The sequence below is a fragment of the Megalops cyprinoides genome, chromosome 14, assembly GCF_013368585.1.
Source record: "Megalops cyprinoides isolate fMegCyp1 chromosome 14, fMegCyp1.pri, whole genome shotgun sequence".
Classification (NCBI taxonomy): Eukaryota; Metazoa; Chordata; class Actinopteri; order Elopiformes; family Megalopidae; genus Megalops; species Megalops cyprinoides.
Window position 1 is genome coordinate 31,968,157 of NC_050596.1, and position 20,893 is coordinate 31,989,049.

At 44.9% G+C, this 20,893-nt stretch overlaps 1 protein-coding gene across 2 annotated transcripts; it reads right to left on the reverse strand.

Annotated features, from left to right (window-relative positions):
• Positions 1-380: 380 nt before the first annotated feature.
• itgb6 (integrin, beta 6) lies at positions 381-19,514 on the reverse strand. 2 transcript variants are annotated; one of them, XM_036545666.1, is made up of 16 exons: positions 19,439-19,514; positions 12,216-12,297; positions 11,540-11,619; positions 10,886-11,078; positions 10,243-10,489; positions 9,562-9,727; positions 8,839-9,000; positions 8,442-8,537; positions 7,729-7,818; positions 6,379-6,513; positions 4,071-4,488; positions 3,377-3,599; positions 2,834-2,928; positions 1,760-1,876; positions 1,067-1,233; positions 381-974 (listed from the first exon to the last, which is right to left on the reverse strand). In XM_036545666.1, exons 2-16 carry the CDS (start codon positions 12,268-12,270, stop codon positions 873-875), a joined length of 2,346 nt encoding a protein of 781 aa, XP_036401559.1. In that variant the 5' UTR covers positions 12,271-12,297; positions 19,439-19,514; the 3' UTR covers positions 381-872. The 2 variants fall into 2 exon arrangements, with proteins under 2 accessions (XP_036401559.1, XP_036401560.1); XM_036545667.1 differs by lacking the exon at positions 19,439-19,514 and adding an exon at positions 12,427-12,597.
• Between the last annotated feature and the right edge of the window lie 1,379 nt (positions 19,515-20,893).

The following is a 20,893-nucleotide window of genomic DNA, read 5'->3' on the forward strand; positions in this document are numbered from 1 at the left end:
GCCATCATTTACCGCACAATGTTGTGAAGTTAATTGCTTAACAATATGCGGGAAGCATTGTCTCTGCAAATGCTAATAGAGTGGATAACAATGCTACAGTATCTGACTGGATTCACTCAGTTTTTTATGAACAAGAGGCCACAAATTTTTCTCTCGCTCTCTCACTTTCTCTCTCTCTCTCACACACAAATAAACTTTCACACTTCCTTTCTCTCGCTCTGATGTATACACATCTACATTCTCTCTCTCTCTCTCTCTCTCTCTCTCTCTCTCTAAAACACACAGGCATAACTGGGGGAGTGAACACAGAGATTAGCACAATAAGTTGTCTCAAATGCAGCAGTCCAGCAAATGTTAACTTTATTACCAACATTGTCTGTAAAAAATCTCAAAGTCCAACACAGCTCAAGGCTCAGCCTCAATAAAAAACAATTGTATTTCAAACATTTTAATAATCATTAAAAAGAACAAAAATATAAAAAAAACATCTACAGTGTACTGTACCTTTGTCCAGCCCAGAATGTAAACACATACAAAAATGAAGAGAGAAGAGTAGTCCAGTGTTCAATTAAGCACTATAATCAGTAGTAATATCTGATTCCTTCAAGCAGCAAAATCTAGCAACAATCCATGTTGTGTCAGAAACATACAGACTAACTGCTTTCAGCTGAAGTGTCCTTGGAAACACAGCCAGTCCAGTCAGTCTGAAAAGCAATGCTGTTTCCCCCATTGTGAAGTATTGTCGATATTGATTTTGAGAGGACTTTCACAAAAACACACACACATACACACACACACACACACACACACACACGCACAACCAGTGTACCCAGGTTTTTACTAAGCTCATGGGTGAAATGAAGTTTGTGTTTTCAGTAACTGTTCATTGAAATGTCCACTTTTTGTTTCGCAGCACTCTTGTATGTGACATTTTGAAACGTTGAGGTTGAGCTTCTGAACAGCGGGTTTGTGCCCTGCAAAGAAAAAGCAGTTGAAATCATTTCTTCCGAAACGCATTCTGTGTTAAACAGAAACAGGAATGTCATGCCAGCCCTCGGAGACCTACCGTCTGCCACCGGGCCTTAGCCCGCTCTGCCTCGAATTTGGCCACCTCCTTGCGGTCGTGGACAGACACCAGCATCTTCCAGATAACCAGCAGGATGACGCCGATGGTCAGGATGGACAGCGACACTCCCAGCATGATCATTGGTATGTTGGGAGGCTCAGGGCAGTCTGCCGAAAGAGGACATACCCCAAAATCATCCCATTCATTACTCCACTCCCTGCAATCCCTCAGTGTGACTACATTACCTATTACAACATGTACAGAGTGGCCCCAAAAGTGGATGTTATAATAAATGCCTGAATTTTCACCCATTAACTTTGTAACACTTTTCTGTTCTGTGAGAACATGATGTCCAAACACAGCCGATTGGTTTGAACTGAGAAATTATTCTTTCCACATTTCCGTGAACAACCAATTAACCTGTTGGATTTTGTTGATAGAATTCTACATAAACAGATCAATGCAAAGCAGCTTCTCTAGTGTCCATAAAAACTAGCCTCCCTCTCTCTCGTTGTGTTAACTTAACAGCTATCACTTACCTGGAGGAAAAACACATTTTTTATTCATCATTCACCATCCCCTCGGGGCATGACTTTTGGGCAACCCGTGTCTAGATCAGCTGAATTAAATGGGCCGGGCTGATGCTGAGGGCAAATAAAGGAGAAGTATAAAAGAGGACGTGTCTGGACTCACCAGATAGCTTGAGGTTATAGACAGTGTTTCCTTGGTCCCCGACCACAACACCAAACGAAATCATGCATTCATTCTCGCTCTTCAGCGTGCAGAGGATCGACTGGCTTTCATCATAGTCTGGAAAAAGGAGGTTCGGACACAACATAAGAAGCCAGGTATTATTTTTCTTCCCCTGCCTTCTCTGGCGTTTGTTCCCTTTTGGATCATAAAGAGATCAAATCTCCCTCTGCTTTTTTTTTTTTTTGTGCTCAGGCGATTTCCATGTCAAAGGCAGGCCGAGCCCCCCCCCGCTGGACATTGTCTCCCCACTCACGTCTCCCGATCGCAGCCTCCAGATGTACGCTCCGTCAGCCTCTCTCATCAGATACACCTCTCAGCTTGCATTAGTGTGAATGAGCTCATAATGAGAGCTATTTAAAGGGTCCAGGGGCCACGCATTCAGCAGGCCTACAATGGGCATGTCTGTTGGACAAGGTAAATAATATGTTCTCCTTTGTCAAGTGTCAAGAGAACAAATCCGGACAGTGTACTAGCGGGACAAGCGGGCAGGAAGAGGTACATCAGGAGAGTCGGGGGGGTGGGGGGGCATTCACCCGCTCCCCTGACCCGTGTGACAGTCTAACACAGAGCCCTGAACCCCAGCCAGCTTTTGGTCCCCACGCACTGAAGCAGGAGACCTCACTTTTCCTTTTCACTCACTACTCCGAGAGGCCCTCTCGTCAGATGCAGAAATGCAGAAATCGCCCTCTAAACAGACAAATCCCATTGTGATTTTTACATCTCTGAACTGTAGAGTTAACCACACAGTAGAAAGTCAAAATGTAGAGACTGTGATGTGAAATGTGAAGATATGGATGTAAAATGTAAAGATCAGGAGGCAAAATGAGAAGATTCAGATGTAAAATGTAAAGATTCTAAGATGCACTATGTGTAGATTTGGTTGTGAAATGTGGGAATTTTGATGTGATATATAGATGAGAGAGAGTGGATATAGAGTTTCAGGATGTAGAGAGGTTTAGATGAGGATGTGACAGAGTGATTACGGTGCAGAGGCCGGCCGGGGGTTAGACCGACCTGTGGTTTGGTTGACCACCGTGTGTGGGGAGCTGCACTTGTGCTGACACTCCTCAGGAGCCTCCTTGGCTTGGAGATGACACTCAACACACGCCCTGATAACACAACAGGACCATCGCCTCTGTGAGAGCTCGTCTCCCACGCGCTTTTGTGCTCATACAGAAAAAGGCCAGCCATCTAATGCTTCCGAACAACAGCATGCGTAACAGGAGGAGAGCTGGTGACGCTCCAAACTCCTGAAGCCTTGTCATGTGCATTGTTGTACAGGGTGTCAGGTGGCCTGTGTGTGACAGGACCTTCAGTACACGGGAAAAAATACTTTGGAGGTTTTTTTTTCGCTGTGGAACATGTCTGAACCTGTTAGAACTGAAGATAACAAACAAGAGGAAAAAACTGATGGAGCATGCACATATCTTCCTGCACCATTCTACACACCTTAAGGACCTTAATCAGTTACGATGAGCCGATGTCACACCGTGTCTCACACTATGTGCCACTCTGAACATGCCTGCCTTTTGTGAGCTGTTCCCATGTGAGGTTTACCTGGAGGAGCTGCAGGTGTCTCCGCAGGTGGGACACTTCTCGCAGGTGTCTCCCGAGGCCCCGGGGATGGAGCACACACACCTGCCGCACACACACTTTCCCCGGCCGCTGCAGAGCTCACCATCCGTGGACACACACGCGTCCGTGCTGCTGCTGCAGTTACAGTACTCTCCCGACCAGCCACTGTGACACACACACTCACCACAGTCACAGTCCCCGTGACCTGCACACACACACACACACATACACACACATACACACACATGCACACGCACACACGCACATACACGCACATGTGCACACACGCACACACACACACGTGCACACACACACATACACACACATGTTCACGCACACACACACACACCAGGGGAAAGGAATGGAATAGTTAGGGGAAATTCAGCTCTTCTTACTTAAAATACTAAAAAAGTCCTTGAAGTTATTACAGACCTTTAATAATTCTTCTGAATGACTAATCTGTGTATATTTTCAGCGTATCTGCACCGCAGGGAGGAGCTGACATTACAAATCAAAGACTATCTGAGAGGAACAGGGAGGAAACACAGCTGTCTGCCTGTAAACTGTATTAGCGTAGGACACTGTGCTGTCAACAGCACTGCCTTCAAATGAAATCCCCACGAGACGCATCCATCCCCAGCGGCGGTTGCCTGGCGACGGGCCCGCGCTGGCCTACCTCCGCAGAGCTTGCCGCGGAAGCGCAGGCAGGAGAAGTCGTCACACTCGCAGTGGGCGCCGTAGATGCGGCCGAAGCTGGAGGGGTGGCACACGCACTGGCCGCAGAAGCACTCTCCCTGGCCGCTGCAGGACTCCGCCCCCGGGCGGGGCCGGCAGTCGCCCCGCGGGGCGTTTCCCTCCGCGCACTCGCAGCGGGGGCCCGTGTACCCCGGCCCACACACGCACGTCCCGCACTCCAGCGAGCCCCGTCCCCCGCCGCACAGACTGCTGTTCGGCTCCGCCCGCTGGTGGCAGCCACAGCGGCACAGCGACTCCAGCTCCACCTCCAGCGCGTCCTGGAAGCCCACAGGCTTGATGGAGAACCGCCGCGGCTCGGATAGGCAGTCTGACAGCTCCACTGTCACATTGAAGGACACCTGAGGGAGCCAATGAGAAAACAGGGTCAGAGGTCATGAACTGTGGCTGACTGGCAGTCACTCAATAACTCACATTAATGACTCATGTATTACTCACGTAATACACCTTGCCTCACATATTTCCCCTTTTGTAAGGGGTCAGGTCATCTTTCCTACTCAGTCTCAATTGTTTTTTTCTGTTTTTAAATATTCTATTTGGAAGCAATGAAGTATAGACTGCTCTGTGACAATTTGATCGTACACAGCACAAAATCAAAACAAAATCAAAACAAACCCAAACATTACTGATGGGTTGATTGATTGATTCATTCATTCATTCATAGACTGTATTCTGTGGAGAATGAATGGAAAAGGGTTAGAAGGCATTACTCATGTCTGAAGTAAATATGTGAGACCTTGGATATGGTCATGAAGAATTTTTGGTTCTGTTCTGAAAAGGTTTACGCATAACAGCATTTAGATATCGTAGTCATTCATATTTCATTGAGAGGAAAAGAGAGTGCTTTATTGGGCACACCTACAAGCACATGTCTGTGGGAGGTATATCTATGACGGTATTGATTACTATTTGATAGTCAGCAGAGACAGACATGACAGTAAAGTAATAATAACACAAGTTTACTGCTTTAACAGCAGACAGATATTCATATCTGAAAGGGAAGTCCAAATATGGATAGTTTCTATGGTGAGTGTAATGTCTGGTTACTACTGTATTGTCTGTTACTTCCCTTTTAACAGAAAAGTAGAATAACAATGTCATAAATAGTTCTCTAATCTCACAGGGTATTCTGCTTTTGAGTGAGCTAAATATTGTTTACAGCTGTCTCTCTGTCTCTCTCTCTCACACACACACGCGCGCGCGCACACACACACTTACTAACGAGTAACAGTTAAAGTCTTGAATTCACTTCCCATTTTATCCTGTAAAAGCCTGAAATACAGAAGCTAAGCTTGAGTGTGAGAAAGGTAAGAACTGAAACAAAGTCTTGGGTACCCAAGAAAAAAAGAATCTGTACTGAACTGTTGTTCAGAATATTTTGATGTAATTCTCTCCATATGGAACAACATCAGCCATTTGGAGCAATATGCCGGACCTACATTTGTTATGTTATTTATACCTAAATGTATATATTCTGTATGTGAGATCTCAGAAAGCGATGTAATTACACCAGTCTGTGAATTAAAACAATCCAACCAAGACCCACAGGGGGCCCAGAACTGAAATTTGTACATTTGAAATTTCGTTATACAAAAAATTTGTGAACTATGAAAAAAAAATGGATTTGGGTTCAGCTGGAATGGAGTTGCTGAAAATGGGCACTGTACTGTGGCTGTGATGTCACATAGGGTGACGTTCGCCTTTGCTTCAACAGCCTCCTGTTCTCCAGATGTCACCAGTTAATCTTTTGCTAAAGGAGATGCTTCAACAGATGCAACACACTTCCATTGTGTTCCCTCTCTACTGCAGGCTGGGTGAAAACAGCACACAGGGGCAGAGTCTGCAAGCCGCTCTCTCTCTAAGGAACTTCTGCCACCAGTGAGTGGCAAGGTTCTCAAAACAGAGGGGCTCAAACACAACTGAAAAGTCACAATATGGAACCAATACCAACCAGCTCTGGCTGTGTGTAAAACATGTGGCTGAAAGTAGGCTTTACAATCAAACATGAAGTTGTTTGTAAATGAAGTCAAGTGTGACTTACTCTTACAGGTCTGAAACAAAACAAAAATAGTTTTGAAACTTCGAAATAGCACCAGTCTGTGGATGGCTCCCAAGTGAACTTGGTGTGAACGTGTCCTTGAGAAACAGTGGAGAATGCTGTTACTTGGGCTACATGGGCTAAAGCTGGCCAGCCTCGTGGAGGGTCCCCGTTTCTTTGACAGGCTACTCACCGTGTCCCCGACTTTGACGTTGGAGCAGCGTTTCTGTCCAGGAACGGGGGTTCCGTCGTGGCAGATGGCTGTGAAGGAGATCTGAAGGTCCTCTGTGTTCCCCAGGACCTCCAGGTCAATCTCCGACCGCAGCTCCTGAAAACGGGGGCCGATAAAATCAGCGTGAATTTAAACACCGTGCCTGTCTGAGCTTGACTGTTTCTGGCACCCCGCTGTACTCCAACATGGGGATCCATCTTGCATTAAATCCACACCACTGTCAGACCTGACAGGAGGAGTTCAGTCAGGCAGCTACTGGAAACTCCTGTCCTCCAGGGCCAAAGCAAAATGAGTAAAAGGAGTCTGACAGGTATCTCTGTAACCTGCTGGGGGCGAGTGTTCCACATTCCTCAGCCGGGATGGCCAGTGTGCCGAAGGAAGCAGTTAAGCGTCCAGATATCGCAACAGAAGACAAGAAACTTCTGCTATTCAGGGTAAAAACAAACCCTGTGTTCTTGCACCATGTGACGCTCACTGGGAGGATTCTCTTCCTGCTGTCCATTCATAGATACGAGTGAGAAATGTAGCCCTTGATGACCCCCCCCCCTCAAGAGGGAGAGGGAGAGATACCAGTGAGAAATGCGTGCCACAGTGAACTCCTCAGAGAGATATGAGTGAGAAACATACCCCTGTGGTGAACTAAGAGGCAGAGGGGAAGATATTAGTGGGAACTGCTAAGTTAATTTAGACAGGGTGTTGAGTGGGCCCTGAAGCCTGTAGGAAGGGTTTTATCTGAGGCGGTCCTGCTGTCGCTCCGTGGCTGAGGGAGAGAATAACGCGAGGAGATCACCCTGTGAGCGAGTTCAGGCCTGCCAAAGGCGAGCTGTGAGTCAGACCCGCGGGGGGAGGGGGCTCAGACAGCATAAACACACTCTCCCACACGCTGCACTCTGATTGGCCCACACTCCCCACTTTCGCTCTCACTCTCTGTAAATTCAGCTACGTAACACCACTGGGTCAGGCGCTAAGAGTGGGATTCAAACGGAGTTCCTGCTGACCCCACCGTTCACAGGAAATGCTGCAGGCGTGCGCACACGCACACACATGCACGCACGCACACTTACTCACACACACACACTGACAGACACACACACATAAAAACACGCACAGACACACATACAAATGTGCACATAGACACACTCACTCACAAACACACACACACACACAGATATACACACATACAAACACGCACAGACACACAAACACACACACACACAGATATACACACATACAAACACACATATACACACACAGTTGAACACAAACACAGCACACACACACAAAGGTGAAAGGTTAGAAGTATTCTCTTACTTTGTAAGCAGTCACGATCAGTTCAAGGATGTTCCCTGAGTCTGACTGGAGAACTCCAACGGTGGCGCCAGGAATGAGATTAGCATAATTCTGTAACAAACACAGAGAGAGATGCGGTATCTAAGCAGAGTGGGAGAGAAGGCGGCAGAGAGGCAGACTCACTGCTGAGATATTATACCCACAGGCCTGTACCACAAAAGAAATGACACCTGTCATTCTCTCAGTGAATGGAATATATTTGTAGGATATATATGGATATATATTTGTATTAGTATATGTATTTGCAATATATTTGTAGGCATTGTTTGGTCAGTCAAATGGATGCAGACATACGCAGACACACAGACACACACACACACACACACACAGTTTAGCCTTAGAGAGTCATTTAGCCTTAGAGAGGATGCATGCAGTATTAAGGCTGATTAACCAACAACCTTTCTTTGAGTTGCTGGAAAAAGCACAGTGCATGACACCATCACTATCACAACATTTTCAATGAAATTTAAAAAACACAAGCTGCAGCGCATGCTCTAAGAGGCTTATGCTCACGCAGGTCCCCTTGTCACTGAACACAACATCAGAGGAATAAAGGCCACTGCAGTTTGAGCATGGCCTGGTTTCCCAATACAAAATTCAATTCACTCCTGATTTCACTAGAAACGGTAGGTCAAGTTATTGCTATTAAGAATGAACCTGGGAAAGTTCCTCACCTCATAGTTAGTTTTCTGGTTTTCAGTCACTGCAAATATCAGAAGGATGTTATTCTCCACCAGCTTGTCAATAAGCTGCCCAAGTGTTGGATACTCCTGGAGCAAAATCAAAACCAGCATTCAGAGAAGCATTGCTTGTTTAAATAGTACACAATAGTCCTGAACTTTTTGTCTTTCATGCTGTGAACTCCAAAGTCGGTGAAGTTATCAAAAAACTTAGGCAAAAGAGTTAGGCAAAACAGAAATGTGGCACCAGCTTGAAGGAGTTACTCAATGTTAAGCACAAAGTGCATGTCGTTTACACCGAGCAGGGACTTATTTACACAGTCAGGCTCGTAAAAACACAGGGAGAGCTCGGCAAGGCTCAGAGTAAATGGGAGTGGCGATGCGGCCTCACCAGGGTGGTGGCCTTAGAGTACTCGTTGTTGCTGTCCAGGTGACACTCGCCGTCATTGGGGATGACGATGCCGGCCATTTTGCTGTCCATCCCGAAGTGCGAGTCGGCATCGCTGACGAACACCACCAGGTGCATGGAGTCGTTCCTCCAGCCAATTTTTTCCTAACAGTGGGAGACATGGAGCATTTTAATCCAAACAAGACAAGACACAGAATGGTAGCCAAACCACCAGCAGACAGATACATAACTTACAATGCTTATTCCGTCTGGAAATGGTTGCTTGTTTTGATTTGGCCTATTGTGTCATAATGGTTCAGCCTCAGGGCAGTGCTTACTTGTGATACAATGGCTTTTCTGAGCCACTGCCCAGTCAAAGCAGTTAAATTCTGCCATTTTCAGCCTTTCCTTGCCGACTACAAGCATGACTGACAGAATAATAACCAATCAGACACCTCGTGTAAGGTGTAAGCTTGGAGCGTGGAAGGGCAAACATTGACGACATGGCCCTTTCCACATGGAGAAGGTTTGACACATGAGGTCTGGGGGGCAGGCTGGTATGAGGTCACCAGCTTCCAACAAGAAATGAAATGACATAATTTACATCGATGTCCAGTGAGGCGGGAGTGTGTTTTAAACCTGTTCTGAGAATGTACAAGTGTTGCAGAAACTGCACTGGCCAATCATGCGGTGAGAAACCTCTTCAGGACGGACGGCCACACCCACCCCGCAGACAGCAGCCTGCATGATGGCGTCGAAGCCGCACTCCAGCAGGTCCAGGTTGGCCGACACCCGCTGCTTGGCCACGATCTCGTTGAACTTCTCCGCACTGCTGGTGAGGGGCAGCATGTGCCGGTACCCGAACGTGGGCAGACAGGTCTGATCCACGCCTCTGAGACGGCACAGGAGAGAGGTTCCCTCAGTCACACTCACATCACGGAAACAGCCTCGCTCCACACAATACACTGAAAAACACCTGTCTCTTTCAGGCAACACCTACATTTTTTCATAATTATTACAACTCATTAAATTCCGTACAATGACTTATGAATATGACTCACATTTTCTTCCTCTACCACAACTACACTTTGCAGACTAGTGACAGACGATTGCATTGCATTACATTACATTAATTTCGCAGACGCTCTTATCCAGAGTGGCTTACAGCACAAGAGAACAGAAATATATCCATTCAAGTTGAATGAGCAACAGTGATTACACTAAATTACAAAATTTTGACTATGATGCAAATGACATTTGTAATAATAATAATAGTAGCAGCAGTAGTGATAGTAGTTATTGTTATTGTTTTCAATAGTACTATCATTATTAATACTATTACACAATTCTGGGAAATGGTACATCGGCCTATTTCTGATTGGCTGGAGCTGTATCGAAGTCAACTACCTGCAAGGGTTGTCCAGGTCTGCAGGTGTGATCTTAATAAAAGGCAGCACGGGTTTCTCCACAAACGATCCAAAGCCCAGCCGAATTTTGCTGGTCAGTTTGGTCATCTCCTTGGAGAGAGTGGACCCCAGGAGCTTGATGTTCTCCAGGTCATCGAACATGGAGGCGGACAGGTCCATCAGGTAGTAAATGTCCACTGGGTAGTCCTTGGTTTGCTGGATTTGGATTTGGAACGTGACCTCGCTGCCTGCCAAAAGGCAAAACAAACAAAACAGATTATATATGTTCGTTTTTACAGTTTAAGTATAGCTAATAAGGCACACACATTATTTTGTAGAAGCATTCTTTGGTAATAGCCGATCTCAGACAGGCACACAGTACCATCATTTGGTATATTGACGGGGAAATATGTTTTGACATGCCGTGCAACTGCAGTGTTAAATACAAACAAGACACTTACAGCATAGACATCAAAAAAAACGCCTAACAATCTGTGTATTGTAATCTGGGCAATTCTGGGACGCTTTAAATGTTGATGCTCCAGATAATGAATAAAATTACGCTGCATTAGCAAGCTGGGATGCAATTGACACTTTGTGCTCCCTCGTTATTTATGCAGACAGTTTAGGGCAACGAAGTCCACCTGGTCGCATTTTGAGTGACACTCTCTGCGGCGTGATTTGGGTGTAGTTGGTAGCGCCCTCCGTCCTTCCCGTGGGGTCATCCTCGTGGATCTGAGTGACCGGGAACTCCACGAATTCCCCTGCGCACCCTTTCAGCTCCAGGGCCAGCGGCGTGTCACATCGCTCGCTCACCGAAAAGGAGTCGGTGAAATTCTGGGAAAATTAAACCACATCAGAATTCTTGCTAGGAAAGGGGATGAGTGATAGAAAATTCTATTGCCTTTAGTCATAGCTGATGTCATCCTGGTCATGAGCTGGGTCGAAAATATGATATCATATTTTCGACCTGGATGATGAACTTGCTGCCTGCTATAGCCTACATGGTGGACGGTAGAAGAAAAATAGATCGTAAGAAACAGATAGGTACTAGCTTGCAGCGGGAACCACGACGTTTTGAGGCGATTTCAGGGAGCACTGGGAATTTTAATAACTACCCAACACCATATTATTTTATGTAAAAAATACAAAATTGCTCTATAATGCTCGAACCCATTGCTTTCTGTTTGCAAAATCAGCTGACACCAGCGCTCTTTTTGTAAACATACCAAGCAACATATAATGGCATAAACTGGCCACAATCAAAGTAAAATATATATCCATCGTGTGTTGCCTACCTCCTGCGTACACCAGCCGCAGTGAGGACCCAGTCGCAGACACTCATCGCAGGTCATCGCGCTCCCGACGGAACAAGTACCTGAGTGTCACAGACCAGCAGCGGTCAGCGCGGTTTGCATTGTCACGAATTGCCCACGTTTTCACACGCTACAGACGGATTTAAGAAATCTGATGACGTCGCTGAGGCACACTGATTTCTAGTTTCATTCCTGTAATATTTATTTCGTACCGCTGTCGTAGGCTTTTTACCAGAATAGTTTGTTCAATGTGATTTTCCAGACAAACCAAACAGGTTACCGGTATATATGATGGCATTTCACAAACCAGATCAAACGAATCGTTTTAGTGTGGCAAACTGTTGCGTTTGGGGCACGTGGGCATTTTTGAATTGAATCTGTTGGTTTCGGTTAATGCGCTATAACAAAATGTATAAATACCTCGCCAAGTGTTCTCTGTGTATGGAATAAATAGGCATCAAACACTGTAACAGACGGACAGTCATCAGTTCCTAATCCACAATCGCCAACGCTCATAATTGCGCCGAAACACTAGTATTCGCCACGAATTGATCGAACACAATAAATAATTGGAACAATCGTAACTTTCCTGGAAAAGTCCTGCTTTTAAAATAATCATCCATCCATCCATACTTAGGGTAACGTATGGCGTTCTTACCTTGCACATTGCCCACTCTGTACAGAAGAATTAGACTGAGTAGAACAATCCCCATTAGTCGTCACGGTCTCTTCTGTTGCAGCTAAAAAGGTAGAATGTTTCAGATCATTTCATATTCTAGATTTCCCCCATTACTCCAAAAAATATCAGAAAGGTGATATCCTTGTTTTTTGAATCGCCGGCAAAAAAAGAACAAAACAGTCAGTCACACCTGAGGTAGGGAAGGTAGAAAGGTAACGCTGCCTGTTGTTCAGACATAGTTAGCTTACGTGTGCAGCCTTTTATATTCACTTCCGTACAGGTAAGAACATAAAGGTGTGGGAATGTGTGGCTGGGTTGATATCACAGATTGCAGCGGTACAAGTCCACTGCTGTAAACACAGGTAAGTTGAATGCATTCGTTCTTCCCCGCATATATTTCAAGCGGCATACACCTGCGAAGAACTAAACCAGAAATTGACCAGAAAATGTTTTTGAAAATGCGTTTCAGTCGCTCCATTCATTTTATTTCATTCAATCGACAACTTTGGGAAAATGCGTATAGTTGCACGGTGTCTCCAGTTATAAGCAATCGAATGGTCTTCGCCCAGTTTGACTTCCCTCCATTTAAATCGCATTTACCTTCACCAGAGGAAACAGCACAAATTAATATTAGTACACTAGGTTCGGAATAATGATCAAAAGCGAACGAAATATTGATAAATGAAAATAAATACATCAAATAATGTTCATTATTACCGCACGTTAGAGCGTGGACCAGTGGTTAAATTGTTATTAATCATCTATTTTCTGCTCACCTGATTATCAGAATAATCATTTTTGGTACATAACTGTCATCGGCCTGCATGATTCTTCGTCGCAAGCATTAATTCAAGGTTATGGTAAGTGACATTATAGCAATCTAATTATCGAAAACAGGAGCAAACAGGAGCTTTGTAATTCACCTACAGCTGTACACAGCTGTAGCTTTTTATGTCGCCGACGTTGGACGTTGCTTTATATTCCTTCGAATATGCGGAATATCTCAGGAATTTTCCGTAAAACGATGACACAGAACCAAAATGTAGTATCGGTTCTTCATGTGTCTTCTCTGTTTTGCTGTGGCCACTGTGGCTTTAGAATGGAAAACCCGTGAATATAAGAAGAGACAGGAAATATATGGTCACCCTTTTAGACGTGTATTCGTACACGCTTGGGGCATTACGTCGGTGGCTATATGAAATAAATAGAATTCTTATGTCGAAAGCTCCCAGTTCGATGAATCTACGAAATAAATATGACAAAAGAAATAATTGGCAGATATTCCTGCAGAGCTGAAATAGTCAAGTAAGGACATTTACACAATAACTGAGGAAGTCCAAATCTTCCACTTAAGTATCAATACAACACCTTAACTTCAGGGCTTCTAATTAGTCCGTTTTAATGAGCACCACAGAGGAGTCTTTCAGACTCACAGGAGCCTCCCACAGTTTTATAATAATGCCTTATACCATCTCATTATTCCTAAACTTTTGTGTTGTATAATTATTAATTATTATTCAAACACTGTAATTAAGCCTAAATGTTGATTCCAGTCCCGTGGAACACAGAGGGTCACATGCTGCTGTTTGCCTGTGTTCGGCTCCTGCATTATGAAAGAACAATAACACACACTTCACCTGAAGCCTACCTGTGCTTTCTCTATACAAATCTCCCCGACTAAAGAGTCTGATTACTGTGTCTCCTGTTTGGAGGATGTAGGAGCCACGCTGAGAATAAGGATCATGTGCACTAACGGCTCACATGTTCCATTAAAAGTCCCTTTCTATATAATGCATGATCTGGCATGCAAAAATGACCGGCACAGGAAACAATTACACCAGCGATCCTAAAGCATCCATCTTGCTCATTAATGGGTGATAGTGTAGCATAGTGGTAAGGAGCAGGGCTGGTAACCGAAAGGTTGATGGTTTGATTCCCTGCTAGGCCACTGCTGCTGTACCCTTGGGCCAGGCACTTAACCCAGAAATTGCCTCAGTAAATATCCAGCTGTATGAATGGATGACATGTAAACATTGTAACCTATGTAAGTCGCTCTGGATAAGAGCATCTAAACGCCAATAATGTACTGTAATTTACTGTTCCATGATGGACAGTAGCAATGTTGGACTCATGGGGACATTATGTATGCTGTGCTTTACAGATGCTGTATGCTCTTGTTGCGGAGACTGTCTCTGTTGCACCCCAGCATGAGTAGATGAGTCTTTACCCATAAACACAGGCACCTAATCCCAGCTGTCTGTCATCTTCAAGCATCGTTGTAACATAATTAAATCTTAGCAGGGTTTTGGTCCTCTGTCACCACACGGCGCTGTGTAACTGAGCTACAGTTGTTCTCCGGGATTCGCCAGAGAAATTTAGAATGCTCACACGGTGGGCGGGCCTGGTCCAGGCCCTCAGAGCCCATGTGATTGGAGTTGAACTTTCTGCAGTTTAGACGCAGAAAGCACGAGAGCTGGGAGGCCGTGTACTTCACTGGGAATTGCCTGTTGTCATGTTTATGACGCGAGAGATAGAGATGGACAAGAGAAGTGGATAGAGAGAGAGAGAGAGAGAGATGGACAAGAGAAGTGGATAGAGAGAGAGAGAGAGAGAGAGAGAGAGAGAGAGAGAGAGGAAAGGGAGAAGACGATGTTAAAGAAAGAACTACAAGATGCCCTTACTGTTATCCTCACCAAAATATAAAAATAAATCACAAGTCAAATGTCTCCCACAACTTATGAAATCGCAATCTCAGACTGTACCTCTCTTACATCTATATCTCTACATACATATATTATTGTTTGTGTTGATGCTTGTCTGTTTAATTAAATTCTTTGGCAACACAATTTGTTCATTGTCATGCCAGCAAAACTCCATTTGAATCTGAATTTGAAATTGGGTAAATTATACCTGAGGGAGTTTATGCAGACAGTGGGAGAGGCTAAATTTTTGCCTGCCCCAGGCTATTCTGAGTACAATGGTACAGGCCTTCCTGCACAATCCCAGCCTGTCTGTGTACACAAAGACGTTGTGTCTTTGAGGAGGAAGGTTTACAGCATGTGTCTTGCAATGAGGTGGTTGATGGTGATTTTTGTGCTGGAACACCGTGACGAGGTTTTGCCTCCAAGATATTTTTGGGCTCGAGTTACCGTTGGCACTGACACATATTTCAATGTACTATTTTAAAACCATGACATGAAAATGAAAAAAAAAAGAACAAGTTAGTTTTGTACTTACAAGTGCAAAAGTGATCAAACTTTCAGATTTAGCAGTCTGAAAATGTTAATGTAAAGAAATGAATGTAAAGAAATAAATGTACTGACTATCCAGTTTTACCTGCTCTTCAATGCATACTGGTTAAGAAATAAGTGAGACAAACCTTCACACACACACAGCGTGCAGCCGAGCTCCAGTGTGTAGCAGGGCACTGGTCACTGCACACCTGTGTGACATGCAGGTATTGACAGGTCTGATTAGATCTGTCATGCTCTGCATGTGCTGTTGTCCGTGCGGTCTCAATGCATTATATGTGCTTACGTGCTTTCCTTTGTAATTTGCTCTGCGTAATGGCATCTTCCACAGGGCTAAATGTGAACAGGCGATGCCAGTGACGCATTTGGGGTTTAAACTGTGGTTGTTAATGTCGGTCCGGCGAGGCTGCGATGCTCGGGCTGCTGCATTGCATCACTTCCTGCTTTTTTCCTGCTGTGTGGCAAACAAGGCCAACAGACATCAATCACTGCACACTGCACACTGCACACTGTGGAATTAGCAGATTCTTGCAAGTTTTTAAAATTCCCTGTGGCCTGGCCCCTGCCCAACTCAGAAAGTGTATCAATCAGAAAACACGCATTAGCAAGGCAGTGGGGACTCCCATAAGATCTGACGGTCTCATACCCTACAGAGAGACCTCTTTAGTCAGACAGCATTTTCAGTGAGAGCTTCTTGTTTCTGGAATATATTGCCCTGTGAGCAGCCAACACAACAATAAACAACCTTTCATCTGCATGAAGGTAAAATTAACATGTGGCTCATGGCAACTCACCCCTGAAATCATGCTATCAGAAGACAAACCTTATATATCCTCTACTACTGACTGAAGTTCCAAATGAAGATTCGGGAGGACAATTTTCAGACAATCCCTATGCAAATAACTGAACCATAGATAAACCAATCCTGCCTGCGACTGTAGAAATCCCACCACTGGGGGACTAGCTAGCCACTGATGGGACTAGCTAGCTTATCACCGGAGCTAATTCCTCATAACATAGTAAACCATATTTAATTGCACACAACAACACATTATTAAAGTAGTGTGCTCAGCAGACAGGTATGAGGGGAAGGATATTAATATTTTTCATATTCATATTTTGTATATCCAGAATCCAGTCGCAACAGTTAACTTCTGCCCTCTTCTGCCTTGCACCGCCCTTGCACAGACAGGATAATAACCAATCAGACACCTCATGTAAAACACAAGCTTGGAGCGTGGAAGATTAACACTAACATTAACATTAACAGCGTGACCCCTTTCCAGCTGGACGTTTTGCCACGTGAGGTCAGCAGGTCACCAACTTCCTACAGTAAAGGAAATGACATCAGCAGCAACATGCGTTACAACTACGTCCAATTACACGCAATCAACTTGTTAGTCATTCCTAAAGCAATTTCTCCTGCCAGGCCTCGCCAAGACAATATTATCAACCACAGATCTTACCTCCAACATTAATCTGAACAGGAAGGTGTTTGACCCACATGTTTAACGCATCAAAACATGGCTGTTTCTGATTCCGGTCACGAGTCAGACTGTAAGACTGTCTCTGGGAAAAACATGTTAATGTTTAATGTGACAGTCCAATAGGGCACAGTCTTCATATTTCAAGGAGTGCCTGCACTTTTTAATCATTAACACAAAGAAATAAGCAATATAACAATATAGCAATAGGCTAGCTGGACCAGCATTTATCCGTAATAAGCACGTGCTGAAATAAAACCCCTGGAAGTAACTTCACTAATCATGGAGTATGATCACAGCTGGGATATACTTCACTGATAACACGTCCAAGAAATGGGCAGCAGCTCCACATAGAACTGCCTTCACTGCTTTCTGTGTGTGCATACTCAATACTCGGTGGGGCCTTACGATAATTTATTTTCTTTTCTTATATTCTTTCTTCAAGACATAGGGAAACATGTCATTTAATAAAGTCAACAGTGAAAGCACTTTTGGTCTATAGGTCTAAAAGTGGTAGGTTTTTCCTCAGAGGGCATGTCCAGAGAAGACAATACAATCAGGGACAGTATGCATGCTGTATATCTGTTTTCTGAGGCCCACCAACAGAGTGCATTCAGCCACACAAGCTCCGTGGGATTCATTTACACTGGACTTTTTCCAGAAGACTTAGAATTAATTCCAAGGTCTTGTCATTGGGATTCACGTGGACACATTAAACGATAAATGTAAACTATTGATTGTTTTCAGAGAACAGCTTGTAATGTAAACTACAGATTCTAGAATTCACAGTGAGATCATTGGTAAGTGGGAAAATGTAAAAAAAAAAAAAACGGCCTATCATGTTGAGCATGTAATCAAAACTTAACAAGACACTGGTGTTCACTTTCTGCTGGGAAAGTAGAGATACATGTGTTCATGTAAACAGAACCATTTTGATCAAATGGGTAAACGAGAAAAACCTGCCTCCCTCTGTTATCTGTTACCCATAATGCTCTCATGGCAAATGTCTGTCCCTTTGAGAAGATCAAACCCCTGTCTGACAGAACAGCCTTCAGGCTTTAAGAGGAGTATAATGTTACGACAGAGGATGAGACTGTAACTTAACCCCAATCATACAGTAGCACATGTGCTCCCTCAAAACCCCTCTGGTCCACAGATGACTGGGACTCCAAGAATTGTCTCAGAGAAGTCTGAAAGTAAAGGGTTAAATGCTTAAAACCGTGACTGATTACCGCATACAGTGAATTGTATTAGGCATATGACCGCTGAGACAAAGCATGCTATTCTTGGTATTGGCTCATGTCTTGTGACTTTAAATCATAGGGAGTTATTGTATTTTTGCACTATTGTACTTTTTACGCCCCGATTATTTGTAGTGCACACGCTTTGGCAACGTTCATACATGTTTGTCATTCCAGTAAAGCGGAGTGAATTAAGTTGAACAGAGAGAGAGAAAGAGAGGGAGAGAGCCAGGGAGATAGAGACAAAGAAACAATGAAGGAGAGAGAGAGAGCTAGAGAGACATAGACATGGTGGAAGACAGAAGGACAGAGAAAGAGAGTGTGAGGGGGTAACAAACAGCTATAAAGACAGAGAGAAAGAATGAAAAACAGAAAGAGAACGACAAAATAGATAAAAGAGAAAACTAGAGAGACAACGAGAGACAGAGAGAAAAGAGAGAGAGGCTGAGAGGCAGAAGGAGAGTGAGAAAGAGAGCACATTTCAGAGAGCGAGAGAGAGAGTGAGAGAGTGAGAGAGAGAGGGGGAGTGTGTGAAAGAGGCCTGGAGAGCGCTGGGCTGGCAGACGCAGGTGGCGGGGCTCAGACAGCTGCAGAAGGGATCTCCTTCCTCATCTGCTCCCCACGGCTTCCTGTAAGGAGGCGCCGCACCCCTGCGAATCCCGGGGTGCCCCATCTGCTGCCCCAGGACTCGTCTCCAGCCCCGCGCGGCCCGCCGCCGCCACTCACCCCCTCCCCCCCACACCCTCCCTACCCAGCCTCCATCCCCAGCCCCCAGCCCCGGCCCCGGCCCCCGGCCCCCACTCCCTGACACACCGCCACAGGCCGCCTGTGTCACCCGCGGCCCCTGTCGCACTCTCCGACCAGAGTCTCTGTTAGCGCCACATACGCCGCAAACTCGACAACCTATCCTATTATTAAACAACCACAGCGGCGTATCTGATTCATGGGCCCCTGCGACAGCGATCCCCGGCCATGTCAGGATCACACGCACACAAACACACACACGCAGTGGCCACACATTGACTGTCGTCATCCACGGGTAAACGGCCGGTGCCCTTCATTATCCACAGAAAGCGTAAACCGCCAAATCTCGTCAGAGCCACACATTTTAACCCACCCCAGAAACAAGAAGAGCCCCCCACACACACACACAGTCAGCCCCAGAGCCAAACTAGACCTCAGATCAGCGGAGATTCAGCAAGCCGCACTCCTGACAGCCGACTCACCTACAGAGGTCCTCTCTGCTAACATGCTGAAGCGCGCCGAGGGTGAGAGGTGCAATGCGGAGCCGGTCCTGCAACCTGACGGCTGCTCCTCAGCAGAGTAACAGCAGACCGGCAGCGGCGGCGCGCTTTATGGGACATGACGCACCTTCTGTTCCCCCTACACACGGTGCCGGAGCAGGGAGGCTTATTGTGGCTGTGACTGATAGTAGCAACTGCTGGCCTGATACATACAAATTCCAGCCCTCATTAGTAGGGGATAATAGGATAAATTTAGATTGACGGCTCAGCATGCCAGCGTTCACATGGAAGTTATGCCTGTTGCATGATGGGCGTTTTTTTTTTTCAAGAGTGAAACTAACACGGACAAGAAGGTAGTGTGTAGGTGGCTGTTTTTTGCTTTTTCTTTGTTTTGGTTTTTTTTGTTTTTTTTTTTTTTGGTAGGCTGTCGATAAACCTTGATAAATCTTACCCAATCGGGATATTTGTGTCCTCGGTTTGCGCACAATCCCACGGGAGAAAGGCATGACAACGCGGGCCGTGTCCCCTCCCTCTTGTGGAATGACAGGAATGTGAAAGAGACACAATCTGGGAGTGACTGCACCTGTGCCAGCCAGAGACGGCCTGACCGCCGAACGCAGTCAGAGACCACGTTAATACGAGCGGACCTGACAAAAGCCACAGGAGCCAAGCTGGCGTTTCGCCAACGATGCCAACACTTTGATAGAAAAGACTGAGTTCGCTTTTTAACAAATGAAGGTGTGATGAATGCACTCTCCTGGGTGCCCTAGGTCATTTACAGCTACTGTTCTCTGAGAAATTAGCTGTGGTTCACTGTATAATGAAAAAAGGACAAATCTATAAGGAAAACCTGCCAATACTAAATCACTGATTAAGTAAATAAATAAATAAAGTAAAAAAAGAGAAAATACATAAATGTCAACATAATTAATACATATTTAAATACATGTTAAAAAAAAATAAATTCAGGAATTTCATTTATTTACATATTTTTATATATTTCTGTTTTTCAGCACTTCCTTAACAGCAACAATGTTGGCCCTTAACAAATATGTCTGATTGGATATTGATATTATTATTATGTTTATGTTAATGTCCAGTGTTTGAGGAATATTGCTTGTAAACATTTAAGAGATACACCACTCAGACCATGTCAAGTCAATCAGACTTAGAAAACTGATTTATCCACGTTAGATTCATCCAACCAAACACTCTTCCTGTTTTTTTTCCCTCTCTTTTCTCACAGAAGCACGGCAGGCTTCACCTGCAGCGCCTCCCCACCAGGTTTCATACCAAATTAGTCACGTGCAGCTTCTGTAACACTCACTGGACTGATACATTTTCCAAAATATGCCCGGTGATCATTCTGTGTAGCGGAACCATTGTGATTATTTGTGTAGGAAACCCCAAAAGGAGCAATGATTCTCATTGCTGCAT